The sequence below is a fragment of the Pseudorasbora parva genome, chromosome 5 (genome assembly GCF_024679245.1).
Source record: "Pseudorasbora parva isolate DD20220531a chromosome 5, ASM2467924v1, whole genome shotgun sequence".
Taxonomy (NCBI): Eukaryota; Metazoa; Chordata; class Actinopteri; order Cypriniformes; family Gobionidae; genus Pseudorasbora; species Pseudorasbora parva.
In genome coordinates, this window is record NC_090176.1 from 711,111 (window position 1) to 734,451 (window position 23,341).

Genomic DNA, 23,341 nt, shown 5'->3' on the forward strand with positions numbered 1-23,341 from the left:
CTGAGCCTTCCCTACCACATTCAAGCAGATGCCGGTGCAGAGATGTGTTGATGATGTGGGACGTGATTGTTTTTTATTTTTAATACATTTGCAAAGATTCCAAACAAACTTTTTACTTTGACATCATGGGGTAGTGTTTGTAGAATTTAGGAACATTATTTAATTTAATCCATTTTGTAATTAGTCTGTAACATAACAAAATGTGGAAAAAGTGAAGCGTTGTGAATACTTTCAATATACGCTGTAGTCTGTGTATTGTGCTATTTATTGTAATTAACTATAGTTTTAAGAATATTTTGAGTTCTACTTATCTAGCAAAGTGTCCAAAGTGTGTTCATTTGTGTAGGCCAGAGAAGTGCACATGGGTTTGGACTGATGTGAGGGTGATTAAATGGGAGTTTTGAACGAACTAGTAAATTCTGTCTCTGTGTTTTAAGTTACCTGTATCAATGGAGGACGTGATGGATTTGCTGAACGAGGTCAACCAGCAGCTTCCAGATGATGGTGAGCCGAATGAACATCAGGTGGACTATCCGCTAACGTCCAGCCCCAGTCAGCCCACAGAGATGCATGTGAAATTCTCCACTCCGTCCCCATCCAAAAGTGTCACGTCTCCATCCAAACGATCTGTGGTATGTCATAGCACTGGTGTTTCTCCAGATGCTTTGCTTGATGTTTACAGAGTGTTATGGTTCCTGACTGTTGTTTCCTCCTCCAGTTCTCTCCCAAAACTCCTCCTCACTGGGCCGAGGACCATAAGTCCCTCCTGCAAATGTTGTGCCAGCAGGTCGAGTCCTTGAAGGTCAGCTCTTGTGTTAAAAGCCTAATTATACCAGCTCTAAGCAAGTGTTGTTTTAGAAGTTTATTTTTGAGCAAGCAGTATAATTTATCTTGTGGGTTTAAATTCAACCATGTAAAACTGGTCATCTCTTGGTGAAATTAGATCAGAAACGTTTCAGATTTTATGGTATGTAATATCCTGTTTTGTTTTCTATCTCTTAAAGAATGAGGTTCATGACCTGCGGCATAATAATTCCTCTGATGGTACAGCATCCTCATATAGGATGTATCGAGATAATTATCCTGCAGAAGGTCTTCAGGAAGGATTTCCTGGAGCACAGGCATTCCATGGTGTTCCTCTTACTGGTCAGTTCAATAAATTGCTTTATCCCCCATATCTGGAGTCTTTGAAACTGGTAGTGTATACCAGTGGTTCTCAAAGTGTGCCCCCCAATGCATCTCAAATCTTGTTCACTTTTAACATTTAAACAATACTTTTTAATTACCCACAGAAATCAATACTAGCATGTCGCCCAAAATAAACTGGCAAACAAGTTAGACAACTGTAGCTGACACACAGCTAGTGAGAAAAGGTCCCACTCCTAACTAAAAGATAAGCACAGACAGATAGACAGTTTCCAGTCTAAGGCTGTGAAGTGTTCCTCACCATAGGATCTTCTGAGTGAATGGTTATTAACCCGAGAGAGTGGGGGACAGAAACAAAAGCATAACACAGACCAGATTACAGACCAGGGTTCGAATGCGTTTCTCTATCACCATCCCAACATGCACTTCAGCTAAGCGAGTTTTGTGTTGGATCTTGAGATTTAATATCTTGCAGCTTGAGATCCCACCACAGCAAATGCTGGTTAGAGCAAGACATGTTGGACAGAAAAGTTAGAGGATTATGTTCTTTATACACATTTACAGGTAGAGCACTACTCCCAAAGTATGCTCAAAATGTTGTAGAGCCCATAATAGAGCCAAAGCTTCCTTTTCATATGCGTTATAGGACAGCACTTTGAAAACTTGCGGGAGAAATAAGACTCAATGCACGTTCAATGCCTTGAGCATCTTCTTGAAGGACAGCTCCCGCACAAGTGACTTGCATCCACCTGCAGTTTGAATGGCAGTTTGAAGTTGCGTGCAGCTAACACAGGGGTACTACTCAGCAGGTCTTTAACAGCCTCAAATGCTTGATCAGTCACTGCTCCACCTAAACACTCTGCTTGTGCTTAATAGGTCTGTGAGAGAAACAAATACAGGAAAAGCTTTTCTAAAAACCTCTGTAGTAACCCGCCTTTACCTGAAATCGCAGAAGCTCGCGCTGTTGGGTTTAGGGAACTTAAGAATGGCTTCTACTTTATCCTCAACAGGTTTTACTCAACCATGGCCTACCTATTTCCCCTGTTAGGTTACTGTAGCCTTCCCTATCTCACACTTGGACAGGTTTAGGGTTAGCAAGGCACGTTTGAACCCATTTCCAATGAAGGTATGCATCACAATTTAGTGCGTCACCTAACGCAATATGCCTCAGCCTTTGAAAGGTGGCTGGAACATTTCTAGTCCCAAATGCAAGGATAAGGAGTACTTCAGGAGAGGACATGTTCATGAGCTATTTTAGTTCAGGCCCTCTATACTGTTGAGCTAGAACAGTTTGATGAACATTATTGAGGGAAGAACAGGCAATGGGTCTACATCTCCGCATTATAACTTCCCCTTCCCAAAAGAACTTCACCTTATCGTGAAGTTTTTGTTTGAGGTTTTCAACAAACTCAATACAGCTTGCTAAAAAAGGGTCTGTGCTCTGAGCGGTAGCCAATTGTTTGCTACCTACTCCTAAACAGGCTTTGTTTCTGGTACAGAATCTACCTTGCAGGGTTCCGTAACATTTCCGTAACATTTTCCTCAAATTATATTTGAACACACTGGGACATAACACAGAAAGGGCAATTATGTAGGCCTAGTTACAGAAAGTTCACTCCGTTAACTTCATCAGAATAGCAGAAAAATATAAGGCTGAAAGAAAATGCACAATTGCATCTTGCAGCATTTTTTCAACAAAAACATACTTTTGGCTTCTGTTTTTGGTTAATTTGTGTCAAATTTAAATGTAAACATTATTTCATTGTTAATTTATGAGGGTACCACAAGTGGGTTTTTTTTCTACTTCTAAAGGAGGGCATCACCAAAAAAATGAGAACCACTTGTATAACCACCTATTGTGCATGCAATAGTTAAGATGTGCTTATCCTTTGATTTGTCTCAGTTGCAACTACAGGTCCCTCTGCATACTACAACCAGTCTCCAGCATATAATTCACAGTATCTTCTACGTACTGCTGCAAACGTTACGCCAACAAAGGTAGTGGAGTGATTTTCATATTAATATATTGGATGCAATATATTCTACCTTTTATAGTAACCAAGAATCAATATCAATGTTTTCTTTACCTCTGCAGGGCCCAGTATACGGGATGAATCGTCTTCCTCCACAGCAGCATATGTATGCCTACCAACAATCAACACACACGCCACCTCTTCAGTCAACTCCTGCATGCATATATCCTCAAGAGCAGGTCTTTGGTGGTCCCATTCGGTTTGAGTCCCCAGCTACATCCTTACTCTCCCCATACAGTGAAGAGTATTACGGTCACAATTTTCCTCAACCTACAGTCAATCCTACATTGCCAGAGCCGGGCTATTTCACCAAGCCCAGTGTTATTACATCCACACAGCCATCAAGGAGCAGTGAAAGCAAGGCTGTTGACCCCAAGATGAGTTCCACAGGTGAACCTCCTAAGGTTCCAAACTTTGGGGGCGTTGCCTTTGCCCCATCAACATCGGCAACAACTGCATTCAAATTCAACTCCAATTTCAAGTCCAATGATGGTGATTTCACCTTTTCTTCAGCTCAGATGAAAAATAGTGAAAGCCTGTTGGGACTTCTGACGTCAGATATTCCTCTCAAAGCGGAAGGACCATCAGACCCAAAACATCAGACCCAAGACCAGCCGCCTAGCCAGAGTGGAGTCTTTACTTTTGGGGGTAAAAGTGCTACAGGATTTTCGTTCACTGATGGTTCTCAGAGCAAACTGAATATTTTTGGCAACACTGACCAAAGATTTGGCAACTTTGCAAGTGGAAGCAAACCAGGGTCAGAAAATCCAGAGGCTCGGGAAGAGAAAAGCGGGGAAAGTGATAATGATAGCACACATGTGGAAGAGGAAGAGGATGGACCTCATTTTGAGCCCATTGTGCCACTTCCTGATAAGGTTGATGTGAAAACTGGTGAGGAGGAGGAAGAGGAGATGTTCTGCAGGAGAGCAAAGCTCTTCCGGTTTGACGCTGAGACTAAAGAATGGAAAGAGAGGGGCATTGGCAGTATCAAAATTCTGAAACACAGAACATCTGGTAAAGTTCGTCTGTTGATGAGGAGGGAACAGGTTCTCAAAATCTGTGCTAATCACTATATAACTGCAGATATGGTTCTTAAACCAAATGCTGGATCAGACAAGTCATGGGTGTGGTATGCTATGGACTATGCAGATGAAATGCCGAAGACTGAGCAGTTGGCCATTCGTTTTAAAACCGCTGACGAGGCTGCACTGTTTAAAGTCAAATTTGAGGAGGCTCAAAAATTCATTCTAGAGTCCCCACAAGGCCAAACGTTGGAAAAGAAATGTGAAGCTCCAAAGCCTCCAGCTTCAGATAAAGACATGGATCTTAAAACAATGTTTTCCAAGAAGAAGGGTGAATGGGACTGTGATGTGTGCTGTGTCAGAAACTCTTCCGCATCTGCAGTATGTGTCGCCTGCAACAGTGCAGCTCCTTCTACAGCAAAAGACAAACCTGTAAAGTCCCCACAAGGCCAACAGTTGGAAAAGAAATGTGAAACTCCAAAGCCTCAGGTTTCATCTAAAGACATGGATCTTAAAACGATGTTTTCCAAGAAGGAGGGTGAATGGGACTGTGATGTGTGCTGTGTCAGAAACTCTTCCACATCTGCAGTATGTGTCGCCTGCAACAGTGCAGCTCCTTCTACAGCAAAGATCAAACCTGTACAGGAACTCAAAGGCTCTGTGAATGTGGCTCCTCCTGCCAAATTGTTTTCTTTTGGACTTCCTGGAGATTCTGAAAAGACTGCACTCAGCACCGATGTCAGCTCAAAGGGATTAGCATTTGGATCTCAAAAACCAGTTTCTTTTCAATTTGGATCAAATGATGCTCCAGCAACATCTGTTGGCCTTGGTGGTCAGGCTGATAAGAAAACTATTCAGGCTGATGCACCACAACATGCCAAAGTGTCAGCAGCTCCAGCATTACCCTTTGGCTCTGGATTCGGCTCTAAATTTGTCAAGAAAGAGGGTCAATGGGACTGTGACTCATGCTTAGTTAGGAATCATGCTTCAGCAACTCAATGTGTTTCTTGCAAAGCCCCCTGCACCACTGGGTTAGCTGCCATGTTTGGTAAAAAAGAGGGACAGTGGGATTGTGACGCTTGCCTGGTAAGAAATGAAGGTACAGCTAGCCAGTGTGTCTCATGTCAGGCTGCAAACCCAAATATGAAAGGCAAGAAATCTACTGCACCGTCAAGTTCCTCTTTTACCTTCAGTTTTGGTAGTTCTAGCAAGCAACCTGCTGCCACAGGATTTAAAGCCAATTTCAATCCAGGTTCTGGTTTTCAGTTTGGGACAAGTAAGGATGAAGCGTCCTCAGAGGGTTTTAAGTTTGAGTCCTCTACCCCCCAGGCTGATAAGTCATCAAGCAGCAATTTTTCATTCTCCATGCCAATGCCTGCTGGTGGTTTCAAGTTTGGCATTGCAGAATCGGAGACGAGAGCATCAGACGGACAGTCACAAAAAGGATCTGCATCTGACCTCCTCAAAAATATTGCGGAACTTCACAGAGAGAAGGAAAAAGAGGCAATCCCAAATTTCTCAGATAAAGCATCAGATGGACAGTCACAAAAAGGATCTGCATCTGACCTCCTCAATGTTGCTGAGCTTCACAGAGAGAAGGAAAAAGAGGCAAACCCAAATTCCTCAGATGAACCTGTTGACTCTGGTAGTCACGATAACAATCCCCTCATTACTGGTAAGCCTGACTCTTTTAGTTTTGCAGACTTGGCAAAGTCTTCAGAAGGTAGTTTTAAGTTCGGCCAGGAGGATCCCACTTTCAAAGGCTTTGCAGGGGCTGGCAAGCAGCTGTTTACAGGAATTAATTCCAGCTCTAAAGCAGACACCTCTGCCAATCAAGATGATGATATGTACAAAACAGAAGACAATGATGATATTCAGTTTGAGCCAGTTGTACAGATGCCTGAGAAGGTTGACCTTGTTACAGGGGAAGAGGATGAGAGAACCTTGTATTCGCAGCGTGTCAAACTCTTCAGATTTGATCCGGAAACAAGCCAATGGAAAGAAAGAGGAGTTGGCAACCTTAAACTGCTCAAAAATAGTAAGAATGGAAGACTTCGAGTTCTTATGAGGAGAGAGCAGGTGTTGAAGGTATGTGCTAATCATTGGATCACAACCACAATGAACTTGAAGCCCCTCTCTGGATCAGACCGAGCCTGGATGTGGATGGCCAATGACTTTTCAGATGGAGATGCCAGATTAGAACAGCTTGCCGCAAAATTCAAAACACCAGAGCTTGCAGAAGAGTTCAAGCTAAAATTTGAGGAGTTTCAGCAGCTGCTATTGGATATTCCCTTACAGACCCCTCACAAGCTTGTGAATACTGGCAGAACAGCCCAACTTATACAGAAAGCTGAAGAAATGAAATCTGGTCTTAAAGACCTCAAATCATTCTTGACTTACCAAAGCAAGGATGATGAAAATAGCATTGCAGGTAACAGTACCTCTTCAGTCATAGTCAAGCTCGACTCTGAAAGCACCGCAACTGGTTTAGAATGGGATAATTACGATTTGCAAGAGGAAGCGCTCAAGAACTATGATAATTCTTCTAGGTGCAATGCGCCTTTGCAGCCTGATCCAGTAGCAAAAAGTTTGTTCCGTTTTGGGGAATCGTCCACAGGATTTAGTTTCAGTTTTCAGCCTATTCCAAGTCCCTCTAAGTCTCCATCTAAGCTAAACCAGAGCCAGGCTTCTGTTGGCACCGATGATGAACAAGAAACATCCCAAGAGGAAGAGCGAGATGGTCAGTACTTTGAGCCAGTTGTGCCATTGCCTGATCTTGTCGAGATCTCAACAGGCGAGGAGAATGAGCAAGTACTTTTCAGTCACAGGGCCAAATTATACCGCTATGACAAAGAACTTAGTCAGTGGAAAGAACGAGGTATAGGAGACCTCAAAATACTACAAAACCATGAAACAAAACGAGTCAGACTTGTGATGAGGCGGGACCAGGTCCTCAAACTGTGTGCAAACCATTGGATTGCTTCAAATATGAAACTTGAGCCCATGAAAGGAGCCGAGAAAGCATGGATCTGGAGTGCCTTTGATTTTGCTGAAGGGCAGGGCAAGGTTGAACAGTTGGCTGTACGATTTAAACTGCAGGAAACAGCAAGTACTTTCAAAGAAGTCTTTGAAGAGGCAAAGACTGCCCAGGAAAAAGACATTCTTCTCACCCCGCTTTCTGCAAGAGTACCTACATTCACCCAAGAGGTGCTTTGTGGTAAGGCTGCAGTTGCTGTACTTGAGGAAACCACAAAAGAACGTACTGGTCTTCCTGAGGTTGAGAGTAGTCCTAAACTAGATGGGACGCCTGAGGAAGAGCTTGGCACTCAAATCACCAAGACTGTGGTCTCTCCTCCAAAGTTTGTCTTTGGGTCAGACGCTTTGCAGAAGATCTTTGGGAGCCCTTTGTCATCAAAAGAGAAATCTCCTGTTCTGATTCCCAGTTCAAAAGATGAGGAAACGAGTGCCTCAAGACTGAAAACCTCTGAACAGGCAGTGACCAGTCAGCCATCTGTTGGGAATCCTTTCAGCATCCCAACAACAAGTAAGCTATATTCTGTGGTCCATGGTTTATTAATAACTCTGTTTAGACCTCTTAGTTTACATCAGGGTAATCTTAGTTATCATTACCCTGTTCTCCAAGGGTTGCTGTCTTGCAGTTTTAGATCCAGCCCTGCTTCAAACACACCTGCTAACAATTTGTCAAGCATTTCTAAAGATAATGATTAGCCGGTTTTGGTGTGTTTAATCAAGGTTGGAGTTGATGCATCCACGGTTTAGATTCTAGTTGTTCGGTTTCATGGTTTATTTACACATTCATGGTCTTGTTGTGCACTGTTCATTGGTGTGTTTTCTGACAGAAGAAAAAATGTCCTTGCTATATGTTGCCTCTGAAATGTCTCTTTTTATAGCTCATGTCATTAAGCCCATGTTTCTGTCGTATAGAGGCTGACTTTCACCATCCACCCAATCACTGAGATAAATTCAAGTCCTTCACAAGAATAACACAAACCTTTAACACGTAACTATTTTTTTTAGGTTTGGATTTTAGGCTTTTCAAAAATAATCCAATGGCATTTTGGAGCTGCTCATCAGCCACCCAGTTTGAAGCCCAAGGTATTTCGGGTCACTGTTTACTGTGGCATATAGAGTTCTCACTGACTGGCATGAGCCAGGAGACCTGACCTTGGCTGAATGATGTGATAACTTGAACATTATTTGCCTCAATTAAAACATATGCATGATCTGGAATAATAACCTTTAGCTTTTTGTTTGAAACATTAGTAGAATTTACAATTAAAGTGTACCATTGGCTTTAAAGTCTCTGTTGTTTGTGTAGAACATTTAATTATTTTTTCAAAATAGTTAAATAAAAATAAGAAATAACATTTTGCTGTGGCACGAGAACCGTAACATTTTTATGGTGTTGGTACCGACTACTGTAATTTTGGTATCGTGACATCTCTTATTTTGACAGTGTAGAGTAACTTTGGGTTTCAATGTATTGAAGCTGAGCAGAACAGGCCAGAAGGCCTGTCCCGTACAGTTATTCTGGGGTGTGCTTCAGTTTAAGCTTGCTCTTTGTGCACTGTTGAGGGCTCTAGCCTTTCTGAATACACTCCACTGTCCAGGAGTCTTCTTTTATACTCTTTCAAAATTAAGTTCAGTACAAACGCTGCTTCCTGACTTGTACATTGTGAACCCACTAGTTTGCACACTCAATTCCAAGCACTTGCGCAGATGGGCGAATATATACAGCCCAAATTATCTAGCGTTGAACGTGAGACGTAAGGCAAGTAGACAACTGAAGCATACTTTCAGCTTAAGTTTACTAGTTGGTTGTTGTGAGTCTTTTAACCTGCTAACAAATCGACGTGTGTATCTGCATGCTATGCAGAGTGAGATTTTGATTAAAATAAATGTATCTTCCAGTGAAGCGTCAGTCTTTGCTATGGGGATGAATGCAGGTCTTCTCTAATCATTTAGTGCTCTTAAGCCCTGCCATCCAAGCAAAGAAATGGAACCAACCACTGCCCTACAATTTTTTTCTTCTTCTTCTGATGATCTGTTCAAATTACATGCACATCACAATATGGAAGATCTGATTCTACTTCTGTTACTTTGTGACTTTAAATGGAAGCAGTGGGTTGTTGAGACCTTGATTCGGTTTAGAGCAGTTAAGAATTAAATCACTGTTTTGATCAGGAGCATGAGTGTTTGCATGTGTGTGTCATTATTAATTTAATGTTCGGTGTGAAATGTCGTCACCGCAGATGCTTTATAAGACGCTGTTGGTTTTGTTTTAAATTTGTACAAGACTTTGTTTGCTTCTGTCAAGCTTCAGTCATGTTGTTCCAAAATTTGTGTTGAACTATTCATTTAACATCTGTTGCATTAGTTAAAATTAAGACTGTTTGTTTTGTCTCAGTCTTGCCTCAGTCAGAACAGAAGAGCACTCCGGATGTGTGCGATGAAGACCTTGAGATCATATTTGAGCGCAAGCCAACAAGAGAGCAAGCAGAACTGGCCGTCCGACTGATGCTTCCTCCTACATTCTTCTGCTACAAAAATAACCCAGGATACGTCAGCGATGATGACAATGATGGTACGATATAAACTGTATTTGCGTCTGATTTCTGTCACCTGTAACAGTAAAGCAAATGTCTGAACTCCATTAATAAAGCAGGAGATGCTCTGAGTACAGATCTGTCCAGAGCTACGAGGTTTGTTTATCAGAGCTGCTTCTATCTCCGAGACGGGCTGTAAGGAATGATTGTGGTCAGATCAGTATACAGGTGGCTGAGCCTCCACCGCTGGTTAAATCATGCTTCACCTGTGTTTGTACTCTGTTGTACAGATGAAGATTTTGAAACCGCACTGAGAAATCTGAAAGGAAAGCTGTATCTGGATGGAGTTGATGGGCCGACGGCTCATGGTAGGTGACGTGCATTATTGAGACCAGTATAATAGTGAATGTAATAGTACACTATATTGCCAAAAGTATTGGGCCACCCCTCCAAATCTGAGTTCAGGTGTTCAGTCTCTTCATGGCCACAGGTGTATAACTCCAGCTCTCGGCCTGCAGACGCTTCTACACACATTAGTGAAAGAATGGGTCGCTCTCAGGAGCTCAGTGAACTCAAGCGTGGGGCCGTGATAGGCTGACACCTGTGCAATAAGGCCATTCCTGACATTTCCTCACTACTAAATATTCCACGCTCAACTGTTAGTGGGATTAGAACAAAGCGGAAGCCATTGGGAACAACAGTAACTCAGCCACAAAGTGTTAAATCCCAGAGCGGGGTCAGCGCATGCTGAGGGTCACAGTGCGCAGAAGTCTCCAACTTTCTTCTGAGTCAACAGCTCCAGATCTCCAGACTTTGGCCCCATAGTTTCAGTGAAAGGAATTTTCTCTTAATGCTTCAGCAATACATTTTGGACAATTTCATGCTCCTGTCTTTGTGGGGTCAGTTTGTGGATTGCCCCTTCCTGTCCCAGCATGACTGCGCTCCAGTGCACAGCGTCGCTCCATAAAGACATGGATGAGGAGTTTGGTGTGGAGGAACTTGACTGGCCTGCACAGAGTCCTGAGCTCAACCCGATAGAACAGCTTTGGGATGAATTAGAGCGGAGACTGAGAGCCAGGCCTTCTCGTCCAACATCAGTGCCTGACCTCACAAATGAGCTTCTAGAAGAATGGGCAAAAATCCCCATAAACACACTCCTAAACCTTGAGGAAAGCCTTCCCAGAAGAGCTGGAGCTGTTAGAGAGGGTGGGCGACTCCAGATTAAACCCCACGGGTTAACAATGGGATGGCATTAAAGCTTGTGTGTGTAAAGGCAGGAGTCACAACACTTTTGGCAGTACAGTGCTTCAGACACACAGATGTATTCAGATGTATAAGCCTGCTGAATGTCTCTTGTTCGCGTAGACTCATCACTGGCTTTTGTATAGGCATAAACAAGCCTTTATCTGATGCTGGGCTGTAAATGCATTTTATTGGATCTATTTATAAAACCAAAGTCAAGCATTCCTATTTAAGTTGAACTATTCAAGGCTGCAACAAATTGTTGGTTGTTCTTGATCATGAAAATCAATAAATGCACCTGACAAAGATCCTTAAAACGAACTACTGTCTAACTCCAAAGTGTTGTTGGGGAGCTTGTAAGTAGCTAGTGTGTGTATTATGAGCACTGAGAGATTGTGTGTGTGCAGACTCTGAGTGCACTCTGGTGTGGGAGAAGAAGCCGACTGCAGCTGAGGAGCAGCTAGCCCGACGCCTGCAGCTTCCTCACACCTTCCTCTGCGGGGTCAGCAGCGACTCCGAGGCCGAGGCCGACCGGACGGATGACTTCAGCTCTGAGCTCCAGAAGCTGCAGCTCGAACAGGTCAAGTCGGAGCCTTCCCATGATGCAGAAGAGCCTAAAGCGGACGCAAGCCGCCCCATTGACCTCTCCACGAAGAGGAGCAGTGAGGCCGACTCCACTGCAGGTACAGGCCTGTCCTCCGATGCTCTCACGAAAACTTCACTATCTTATCTATTGCGGAGATTATCTAATTATGGAACATGTTGATTACAGAATAATATTTAGATCTTATCCTGTCAATATATTGCCAATCACAGTTGTGTCGCTGAACTCGACTTATGCACTCACAAATACTGAGAATAGACATGAAAATGCACAATCCAAACTTAAATGACTGAAATTCAAGAATGCATTGGAATATAAACATTTTAAATATAAACTATTGTTTTAAAGAAAACACTCTGCAGATTATTGCTAAAGTGAAAGCAATTCAAAATATGAAAGTATGAAAAAGTTATGGAAGTTTAAATTAACTGTAAATGAAATACTTTACTAAATATTTTTTTAATATAAAATATATATTTTACAAAAAAAGTTTTGCTGTAAAATCAAAGCCATATGTCAAACGAAGTTGAAAAAATGGACGTTTCCATGATATTTTTGCTTTAATTTCACTATCTGTTCAATTTTGACAGCATTTTGACGCCTGGTTGACTGGCATAAGGGATGATCAAACAGAACATTATAGTCATTATCAGAGCTTTTCTGGCGTGGGAATAAAATCAGCCCGGGGTCAGAGAGTTATTTTAAACCGGCTCGAGCTCCATGTCCTCTGAGTGTTTGTTTGCTATTGTCTGACGGCTTTGCTCTTCTCCAACAGGTCTTCCTTTTGCATTTGCATCTGCGAGTGTGTCTTCATTTGCAGACTTGGCAAAGGGTTCAGGAGAATTTGCTTTTGGCAAAAAAGGTGAGTGCTCTGTTTATACCTTAAGTGTTTAGCCAGTGTGTCAGTCTTTCTGTTTAGTGACAATGAGGGGAAAAATGCTGGGGTAGGACAATACCATAGCCAGAATGCCAAATCTAGCATGAAGGTTTACTGACAGCCAGTGCACAGGAGAGAGGCACGTGTACTCTTTGAGGTTTATGGGTGTTTTCTGGGAATGCTGCTCTCATGAACACACTGGAGAGCGAGGGCAGAGGCCAATGTTTGTAGGAGACTTACTTGGAGGTTACTTTCACTGTTCATTCTATTGCTCTATCATGTTTTATCTTTCATTTAATAGCACAGCACATGGCCAATGTTTTCTTTAAGGATGTTTTCTGCTGACCTGTTTGAGTCAGTGTTCAAATGTTTATATATTAGTGACATCACAATTATTTTCCAATGTTGATACTACAGCAAAAACTACTAGCCTAATTCATGTACAGTGCATCCGGAAAGTAAAAATAAAAACTGAAAAACGTCATGATCATTAGTATTCACAACCTTTGCTCAACACTTCGTTGAAGCACCTTTGGCACTCATATTACAGCCTCAAGCCTTTTTGCGTTTGATGCTTACGCTTGGCACGCCTGTTTCTGGGCAGTTTCTCCCATTCTTCTTTGCAGGACCTCTCAAGCTCCATCAGGTTGGATGGGGAGCGTCAATGCTCAGCCATTTTCATTTTTAGATTGAACATCTCTCCAGAGATGTTCTCTCCAGAGCCTGTAGCCGCTCCTTTGTTATCTTGGCTGTGGGCTTAGGGTCGTTGACCTGTTGGAAGATGAACCTTTGCCCCAGTCTGAGGTCCAGAGCGCTCTGGAGCAGGTTTACATCAAGGATATCTCTGTACATTGCTGCATTCATCTTTCCCTTGATCAGGACTAATCTCCCTGCTGCTGAAAAACACCCCCACAGCATTATGCTGCCACCACCATGCTTCACTGTAGGGATGGGATTGGCCAGGTGGTGAGTGGTGCCTGGTTTCCACCATCCAGGCTAAAGAGTTCAATCTTTGTTTCATCAGACCAGAGAGTTTTGTTTCTCATGGTCTGAGAGTCATTTAGGAGCCTTTTGGCAAACTTCAGGTGGGCTGTCATGGGCCTTTTCCAGAGGAGGGGCTTCCGTCTCTCCCACACAGACCTGATTGGTGTAGAGCTGCAGAGATGGCTGTTCTTCAGGAAGGTTCTCCTCTCTCCACAGAGAAATGCTGGAGCTCTTTTAGAGTGACCGTCTGGTTCTTGGTCTCCTCACCTTACTAAGGCCCTTCTCCTGATCGCTTGGTTTTGAGTCCTGGGCTGTGTTCCAGTTGCTTATGACCTTGACTCGCATTGCTTGCTTTGCATGAGTGTCCACTACGGCTCATCCCACAGATGCTCGATTGGATTGAGATCTGGGGAATCTGGAGGCCGAGTCGACGCCTCAAACTGGTTGTTGTGCTCCTCAAACCATTCCTGAAGCATTTGTGCTTTGTGTCAGGAGCATTATCCTGCTGGAAGAGACACAGCCACCAGAATACCGTTTCCATCAAAGGCTGAACATGGTCTCAGCAATGCTTAGGTAGGTGGAGCGTGTCAAAGTAACATCCACATGGATGGAGGACCCAAGGTTTCCCAGCAGAACATTGGCCAAAGCATCACACTGCCTCCGCCGGCTCGCCTTCTTCCCATAGTGCATCCTGGGGCCGTGTGTTCCTCAGGTAAGCCACACACACACACACACACACACCCGGCCATCCACGGGATGTAGAAGAACACGTGATTCCTCAGACCAGGCCACCTTCTTCCATTGCTCCATACGCCTCAAACTGAGCTGCTCTGTGTATTCTGACAGCTTTCTATCAGAACCAGCATTAACTTCTGGAGCAGTTTGAGCTCCAGTAGCTCGTCTGTTTGATCGGACCCCACGGGCCAGCCTTCGCTCCCCACGGTCATCAATGAGCCTTGGCCGCCCATGACCCTGTGGCCGGTTCTCCACTGGTCCTTCCTTGGAGCACTTTTGATAGATACTGACCACTGCAGACCGGGAACAGCCCACAAGAGCTGCAGTTTTGGAGATGCTCTGACCCAGTCGTCTAGCCGTCACAATCTGGCCAAACTCGCTCAAATCCTTACGCTTGTCAACTTTGAGGACAAAATGTTCACTTGCTGCCTAATATATCCCACCCACCAACAGCTGATGAAGAGATCATCAGTGTTATTCACTCACACCGATGAGGCATAACATGAGCACTGAGAGGTGATGTATAAGCACAAGGTATAGGTAAAATTACATCTTGTTCATTTATGTTCCAGACCGTGCAGTTAGTTCTGGTTGTCATCCTAGCCCTAGTGTGTGATTGTGTTGGGCACTAAAGGCTTGTGCCCGAGCTCAAACCTTTCCTCATAGCGCCGCAGCAGGAAATACTGCTGTGAACATTATAATCCATTCATGTTTTGTACATATTGCTGCTGTTGGAAGATGTTTTTATATGCACTTTCTTTCTGTAGACGCTAATTTTTCATGGTCAAACGCCGGAGCCACAGTCTTTGGAAGTGCACCGATGCGAAATGAAGGAGGGGAGAAACCCAATGAAGGCGAAGAGGAGGGCAGCGATGACGAAACGCCCCGTAATGATGAGATACACTTTGAGCCGATCGTGTCCCTGCCAGAGGTGGGTGGTGTTAGTACTGTTCACTTGTGCAATAATAATCATCAGCTATGTTTGTTTTGACTGCACTGACACTATTGGGTAAAACTTGAATTGAATTTATCAGAATAATGGCACTGTAGTCTTGTTAAAGCTGCTTTACAGCTGTCTTGATGGTTGGATTGGTGTTTTGCAGTGTGTTATGGTGAAGCTGCTTTACAGCTGTCTTGATGGTTGGATTGGTGTTTTGCAGTGTGTTATTGTGAAGCTGCTTTGAAGCGGTCTGTGTTGTATAAGGCGCTGTAGAAATAAAGCTGCCCTGACTCCTGCAGGTGGAGGTGAAGTCTGGTGAGGAAGATGAGGAGATCCTGTTTAAAGAGAGGACCAAACTCTTCCGCTGGGACCGCGAGCTCAACCAATGGAAGGAGCGCGGTGTGGGAGACATTAAGATCCTCTTCCACCCCGTGAAGAAGTGCTATCGTGTGCTAATGAGACGCGAGCAGGTGCTGAAGGTCTGTGCCAACCACACCATCAGCCAGAGCATTGAGCTCAAGCCCATGAACACCTCGGCTAATGCGCTGGTGTGGACCGCCACCGACTACGCAGGTACTGACCTCGCTCTGCATCCGCATCCCTGCTGAAGCTGTGCTTGGCAGTGTTATTCACATGTGTGCGTTTTCCCACAAACAGAGGGCGAGGGGAAGGTGGAGCAGCTCGCAGCCAAGTTCAAGACTCCAGAGCTGGCGGAGTCCTTCAGGCGAGCGTTCGTGGACTGCCAGAGCCTCATGTCTCGGGCCGACTGCACTCAGCTCTCCATGGCCGAGGCGCTCTCAAGAGACTCCAACCCTGTGGTGTTCTTCAGCATGGCTGTGGATGGCGAGCCAGCCGGGAGGATCGTCATGGAGCTGTTCGCGCACATCGTGCCCAAAACGGCGGAGAACTTCCGGGCTCTGTGCACGGGCGAGAAGGGCTTCGGTTACAAGAGCTCCGTCTTCCACAGGATCATCCCTGACTTCATGTGTCAGGTGAGGCCACACCCGCTAACACACTGATATATGACAACACACACTGATTTATGACAACACACTGATGATATATGACAACACACTGATTTATGACAACACACTGATGATAGATGCTAACACACGGATTTATGAAAACACACTGATATATGCCAACACACACTGATATATGACAACACACACTGATTTATGCCAACACACACTGATATATGACAACACACACAGCAATAATACTGCTCTTCTTATTTACTATTTAGAGTTTCCAGTCCAAATATCTACATTATTAAATCAATGCTAGATAAGCAATATGACATAATATATTTTTTTGCTTGTTTTCTGGTGAAAAATATCAAGCAGAAGTGAGTTTTTGCTTAAACAAGCAAAATTATCTTCCAATGGGGTGAGAAAAATAATACCTTATTTCAGTCTGGGCCCGAACAAGAAACAAGATCTCAGTCAGGAACAAGATTTTTGCTCACTCCAATGGCAGATAAACAAGGGAAAATATCTGGTGTCGTTTTACTGATCTAGTAAATGCATCAGGATTTAGGAATATTTAGATATCTGGACTAGAAACAAGGCAAAATTACTGAGTAAGAAGAGCATTAGTTTGAATGGATTTCTTAATTAGGGCCCGAGCGCTGACGGTGTGAGGACCGTATTGTGATTGCTCAGCCTATTATTCTTCTTCTCCCTAATTAATCTCATTTTGGGGCCTAAACGCGTTCAAAACTCACTAAACTTTGCACGTGTCAAAAGTGGTGAAAGCTTACGCCTGATATGGGTTTTGGTGTGTTAAAATGGCTCTATAGTGTCACATACATAATTTCAATGAAGCTATTGGTTCTCATACGAGTATGAAATCCGGTAGACATGTAGCAGACCAATACCTACAAAAAGACCCTGGGTGCAGAATCTACAAACACAACAGGAAGTGATATTTAGAATTTTTTTCTGCAAAATTGTTGCAGGGTTTGCCATTTCCAGATGTCGTACTTTAACTAACTCCTCCTAGAGATCTAATCAGATGATCATCATATTTACACAGTCTAATCTAAAGGCCTTGGTGAGGTTGCATTGTGAAGCTCTTGAGTTTTCGCTGGAGGGCGAGTCCAAGGCGGCCTCATGAAGTCTGATGTTCGCCATTACCACGAAGCTGTGTAACTCGGGCATACAATCTCTGATCTAGCCAGATCAGATGAAAAAACAGAAAAGATGAAAAACAGGAATCACAATTTGATTATTAAACTTCAAAAGGCTGATTTGATTAAATAAATGTGAGTGCAAATAAGAGCTGTCCCTGTAATCCGTGGCTCGGGCTGGGTGTCGATACAGGTGTCCTGATTTAATTCTGATTCACAAGACCAATGCGATTCAATGATTCTCCCTGGGCACCCTCACAGAAAAAGGAATGAATAAAATAGTTAGTATTTTTGATCCATGTATCCTTGTATTGTAATAAATATTCTTGTAAAACTTAATTTTAGATACCAATGGAATTTAGCAATTCTTGATTCCAGTTTGGGTAGCACAGCTAAGCCTACTAATATAGATTCCTAAGATGATTAAAGACAAGCAAACGTTCACAATAAGTATAAAAAATGGCAAATATTCCAACTAAAAGCAATAGCACAAATCAAGACAATAAAACAAAGGTACAGATGAAATAATCAGGGCTTTCAGGAAGGTCTCAGTAGTTTTCCGGTGCAGTCACGTTTGGCTGGCGTTCTGAGAAGTCTGTGTGAATTTGTCTGTTTTAATGCAGAGAGACATTAAAACTGTTTTATTTTTTGCACGCTCTTTTGCGCGTAAATGCTTAAATGACAATTGCAATTGACAAACTGTCTTGACCGTTTCACACTGAACACATTTTTGTGTATGCCAGTCAGTTTAATGACCAACAAAAGCACGGTCTTTGTTGTTGTTGTTTTGTTTTCTGTCTTTTTTTAGCACACAATGATTGAACTGAAGAATTAGCACTTATCCAACTGCCGACTTCAGTGTAGCTTTAAGCCTGGTTTATACTCGACCCGTCCGCACAATCACGAGGGTGTGCACGGCAAAAAAAGACGTCAACGTGAAGTGCGCATCAAATTTAGTAAAGCTACTGGCCGTTGCTCAGGCCATTCATGTGGATGTGATGAAACATGAATCGCTTGATGTCGTGCGTGTGGAAGCATTTTAGCCCTTCCCAGAGGAGTAGCGGACGGGCACGCAAGCCATATTCAATTATTATTAGGCTACTTTTATTATTAAATTAATATTGCATTTCATATGCCTCACAATATTTCACAGCACATCAAAGCATTACCGGCGCGCTGCGATGATATAAAGATTAGATTAGCTTACTACTCGTTATAAAAAAACTCACCCAAAGTGTGCTCATTGTGATATGATATCCACTGGCACACCCTCATGGCTTAAGCTCATTATTTTCAATATTGCGATGTGCATTTGTCTTTATGGTCACGCTAAATCTACAAACTATGATTTGAATTTCAAGAGCATCGTTTCCCGTGATAAAGTTAAACAGGATAAATTATTAAATAAAATGATTACTAAATTCATTTAAATAAAAAAGGTAAGTAACAAGCAAAATTAAACTAGTTTGCTTAATTTCTGTGACTACTTTGCTTACACTGGTAGGCCTACAAAATAAAATAACACTCCGCCCTCAACTCGAGACTCAAATGTCACCATGGTTTAGTGTCAGGCATGATTTGATTGTAAAGGTGACCTATCATAGCCTGACAAGCCGGACCCACATCCAGATGTTTGGTCTGGAAACTCTCCACTGGCGGCTCAATCAGAGGGGCGGATAAACGGCTGTCTGTCAAACTCCCTCTGCACGCGATAGGATAGCGCTACACCAACCAGAGCAACGAAGGGGAAGCAGAGCTGATTCGAAAGACCGCCGCCGTTCGCCAGTTTCTGTGTTTACTAGAAGTACGCAAACGCAACTCGGCCGTCGTCATTATGGCCCCGCCCGCCGACTCTTTACACGATGTGATTGGCCCGTTCAGATTGTGAGGAACACAGCTCAGAAGGGTATTGAGAGTTCCTACACGACACTTGCGGGCAGATTAGATTTGCTGCCGCTAGGGTGTGTCTAGATTTCTAGGCTAGACCTATTATGCTCCTTTTTACAAGATGTAATTTGAGTCTAGGGTGTCATTTATTATAGCTGGTCCAATTTGCCCTTAGTTGGGTGTGAGCAAAAACAGTTTTGTGTGTCCCTTTAAATGCAAATGAGTTGGTGCTCCCCGCCCCTTTTCCAGAAGAGGGCGGAGCCTTTAAAGCTCATGCTTCAGACGCTCCTTTTTCTGCCGCCGTCACAATGACTTCACGCCGTTAGCTGGAGGAAAAGCAAACTGGAGGCGGCCGATACAAACAGCTCAGAGTCAGAGCTCAGTGTGTGCTTTGGGCACCAGCATTGATGAGTACAGGCTCCAAAGTGAACTTGTACAGCGTACCTGCTGCTCCTGCTGGACAACAAAACACGACAGCTGTGGATAAACGCAATAAAACGAGCTGAGTGAGCGTGCAGAACTTCACATCGTACCACACAACACTCATCTGTTAAATCTGTGTGTGTTAAGTCTTCTCCGTGTACATTAGCACATCTAACGCTCTAAACTAGGGGTTTTCAAACGGGGGTCCTCCAGAATGTTCTTAGGGGTCTTTAGAAAAGTTCAGGGAATAAAACGAAAAGCAAAGATGGTTAAAGTCTACCCAACACTAACTGAATGTAAGCATTGTATGTTTGCTGGAGAGTTTTTCTCACTATAGTCCCCTTTATCTTACTCTCTGGGGTGGGAAGGCAGTGTCGTAACGCAGTACGTAGGCGGCAAGCTTACAGACATTTGAGAAAGTTACACAAATAATTGTTATTCTTATTCAGGTTTATACATCCAACTTTAAGTATAGCCAATTCAAGTTTGGAAACAATATGTTGTATTTATAATTCCACACTTACTATTTATCTAACAGTCTAAATGTTTTTTCATGCATAAAAACGTGACCCTGGGCCACAAAACCAGTCATGAGGTATATCTGGGGCGATAGCCAAAAATACAGTGCATGGGTCACAATTATAAAGTTTCTTTATGCCAAAAATCATAAGGATATTAAGTAAAGATTGTTCTATAAAGTTATACTTATAAATCTTTATTTTAGAAAATTGAGTTTTTGTGGTCCAGGGTCACACATTGATGGATTTTAGGAAGGGGTCCCTCATATAAGTTTTTCATATGTGGGGTCCGTGGCATCATAACGTTTGCAAACCCCTGATCTAAACTACACATTCACGTGCTGGTGTGGGAACTGTAGAAGGGCATTAGATCAACAAAATGCACACACACAAGACTTTACTTAATTTGTGTCTTTAATGAAAATCATCCACGATGTCCTCAGTGGCTCAGACTATGGAGATGCTTGTGTTCATCTCATAACAGAACCTTTCTGATGTTCATCTGGTGCAGACATTACTCGAACTCAGATTAGATTTAAAGCGATAGTTCACTTTAAAATGAATATTCTGTCATCCTTTACTCGCCCTCAGACCTGTATGAGTTTCTTTCTTCAGCTGAACACAAGGGAAGATATTTTGAAGAATGTCAGTAACCAATCAGTTAACTGGAGCCATTGACTGCCATAGTATTTTTTTCCTACTATGGGAGTTAATGGCTCCAGTCCTGTTAGGTTACTGACAATCTTCAAAATATCTAATATATAAAGGATGACAGAATTTTCATTTTAAAGGGAACTATCCCTTTGGTGGTGGCTGAGGAGATTCCCTCTTCTATATGTAAAGCGCTTTGGGTGTCTAGAAGAGCGCTATATAAATGTAATGAATTATTAATTAATTACGAATAGAATGGCAAAAAACTGATGTGACTAACCCTCGGTGTCCGGTTCGGTTCTGATGGCCAAAGACCGCGGTGTGTATTGGATGTATGTGTGTAAGGTTGCATCCCTATTGTTTACACACATCAGGTTTTACCCCGCAGATACTGTGGACTAACCTGGAGAGTATTGAACATTATATGTGACCCGATCTGGCGAAATGAGTCTGAAGTCACAACGCTCTATTTTAAGATACCGGCCGATAATGTGAAAAAAAAAGCTTTTTCTTTTTTTAGATAACTCCAAAGAACAGACATTCAAAAATAATCTCCTGAAGTTTTGTGGTCCAGATAATTGAGTAAAGGTATTTAAATGACTATTAAAGTTGACAACGTTGACCAAACTCGCTGGAAATGAACATTCTCGACGCCTCTCGTCACTTCTGAGCGTTTCTCTGTATTCCAGGAATCCTCTTAAACAGCGATATCTGCTCTCCAAATATGCTGTTAAACGTTAACTGACCAACAGAGAGACATGAACGCTGACTGCGATTCTTCCTGTCCTCCTCCTTCAGACAGCAGCGCTCTGTAAGCCAGCTGAGCTCCTCAGAGAGAGTTCAGTACGGTGGAGCAGTGGACTGTGTGTAGATCTGCGGATTCATTTCAGAAATCTCACTGTCAGAGGAAAGCAAAGTGACTGCGTGTACATGTGTGTGTACAACAGTCAAGAATGCTCAAGACCACACACACACACACACACCTTTATATACATACACAAATGACTTTGGTCAAATTAAGCTGTAAAATAAATAGTTTAATCCTTTTAAATGCAAAGATGTCAACAAAACCCGGGTAAAACCTTTAAAAGCAATGTTCTCTGGTTTATAATTGGGAAAATAGGACGGAGGACCATCATTCAAATGTGTAGACCTTTTAAACCATTCAAGGTGTGACTTTGATCCTTTATGGTATCATTTTAAAGCTTATGTCCTCCTCTTTCCAGTGATACCAAAGTCTCCATTTGTGAATTTGGGTCACTCATTTATCTGGATCAGGGCATGTATAATAATACTAGACCTCACGCAGCAGCAGTTCTGTGGTGTCTGTCCAGCTGTGGCTTTAGTTTACCCCTGGCTCTCGCTCTCTGTCCCCAGGGCGGAGACATCACCAAAGGGGACGGCAGCGGAGGACGCTCCATCTACGGAGACAAGTTTGAGGACGAGAACTTCGACATCAGGCACACCGGGCCGGGCCTGCTGTCCATGGCCAACCGCGGCAGAGACACCAACAGCTCGCAGTTCTTCATCACGCTGAAGAAAGCGGAGCACCTGGACTTCAAGCACGTGGCCTTCGGCTTCATCAGAGAGGGCATGGATGTGCTGAAGAGGATCGCGGAGCTCGGCACTAAAGACGGAAAGCCCACCAGAACCATAACCGTCTGCGACTGCGGACAGCTGTGATCCTCTCTACCTTTGGCACACACCTGCTCATCATGTTTGAGATGATTCCCTGAACTCCTGTAAATGTGTCAGAGATCTTGTATATGCCATGGTTTTATTTTTGTCCTGTTGTGTTTAATAAAGTGGGCACTAGTTGATAATAAAATGTATGCTTTGCAGAAAAGAAGTTAGTTTTATTATGAAGCGTTTACCCCAGAGTTACCTCGATGTGGATTGCGTTTACAGGGGCTGTGTGGAGGTCGGCTCTCTTTGTTATACGTCTGTATTTTGGCAGGTTTCGCTCCAGCAGTTTTGATAGTATTGCCTCTATCCAACATGAGCTCCCACAGAAACGCCACCGATGATTTATATCTTCAACCCCCGGAACATTAAATAAATCTGGCAACTTGCATTTCACTCTTTGTTTATTCAGAGTCATTATTGTAATTCTGCTGGATAAAGGAAGCCAAGCTGCTAGTTTTCTCCAGTAGTACTGTTCAAATGTTTCTAGAAAGCAGGAACGCAGTCTTCCTCCGCCTGACCGGCCCTCATCAGGAGTCATTATTTGTGCAGTAAACACTCTCTCTCTCGCTCTCTCTCTCTCTCGCTCTCTCGCTCTCTCTCCCTCTCTCTCCCTCTCCCTCTCTCTCCCTCTCCCTCTCCCTCTCCCTCTCCCTCTCCCTCTCCCTCTCCCTCTCCCTCCCCCTCCCCCTCTCCCTCTCCCTCTCCCTCTCCCTCTCCCTCTCCCTCTCCCTCCCCCTCCCCCTCCCCCTCCCCCTCTCCCTCTCCCTCTCCCTCCCCCTCCCCCTCCCCCTCTCTCTCGCTCTCTCTCCCTCTACTCGTAGGTGCGGTGCGTCCAGAAAGGGCTCTTTTCCTCCATTCAGAATCTCTAGATCCTTCAGATCCCAGCTCTTTAATT

The 23,341-nt window shown here is 43.5% G+C and overlaps 1 protein-coding gene across 3 annotated transcripts in view; it reads left to right on the forward strand.

Annotated features, from left to right (window-relative positions):
• ranbp2 (RAN binding protein 2) overlaps positions 1-22,839 on the forward strand; it is a 53,401-nt gene extending 30,562 nt beyond the window's left edge. The window contains exons 16-29 of one of the 3 annotated variants that reach the window (XM_067442975.1): positions 438-632; positions 719-802; positions 1,005-1,146; positions 3,050-3,144; positions 3,242-7,745; positions 8,240-8,317; positions 9,630-9,806; positions 10,059-10,136; positions 11,418-11,693; positions 12,390-12,476; positions 14,978-15,141; positions 15,450-15,723; positions 15,808-16,142; positions 22,138-22,839. In XM_067442975.1, the coding sequence (XP_067299076.1) occupies positions 438-632; positions 719-802; positions 1,005-1,146; positions 3,050-3,144; positions 3,242-7,745; positions 8,240-8,317; positions 9,630-9,806; positions 10,059-10,136; positions 11,418-11,693; positions 12,390-12,476; positions 14,978-15,141; positions 15,450-15,723; positions 15,808-16,142; positions 22,138-22,443 (6,795 nt within the window). In that variant the 3' untranslated portion in view covers positions 22,444-22,839. The remainder of the gene's footprint in view (positions 1-437; positions 633-718; positions 803-1,004; positions 1,147-3,049; positions 3,145-3,241; positions 7,746-8,239; positions 8,318-9,629; positions 9,807-10,058; positions 10,137-11,417; positions 11,694-12,389; positions 12,477-14,977; positions 15,142-15,449; positions 15,724-15,807; positions 16,143-22,137) is intronic. The other 2 variants (XM_067442977.1, XM_067442976.1) reach the window with 2 other exon arrangements.
• Positions 22,840-23,341: the final 502 nt, after the last annotated feature.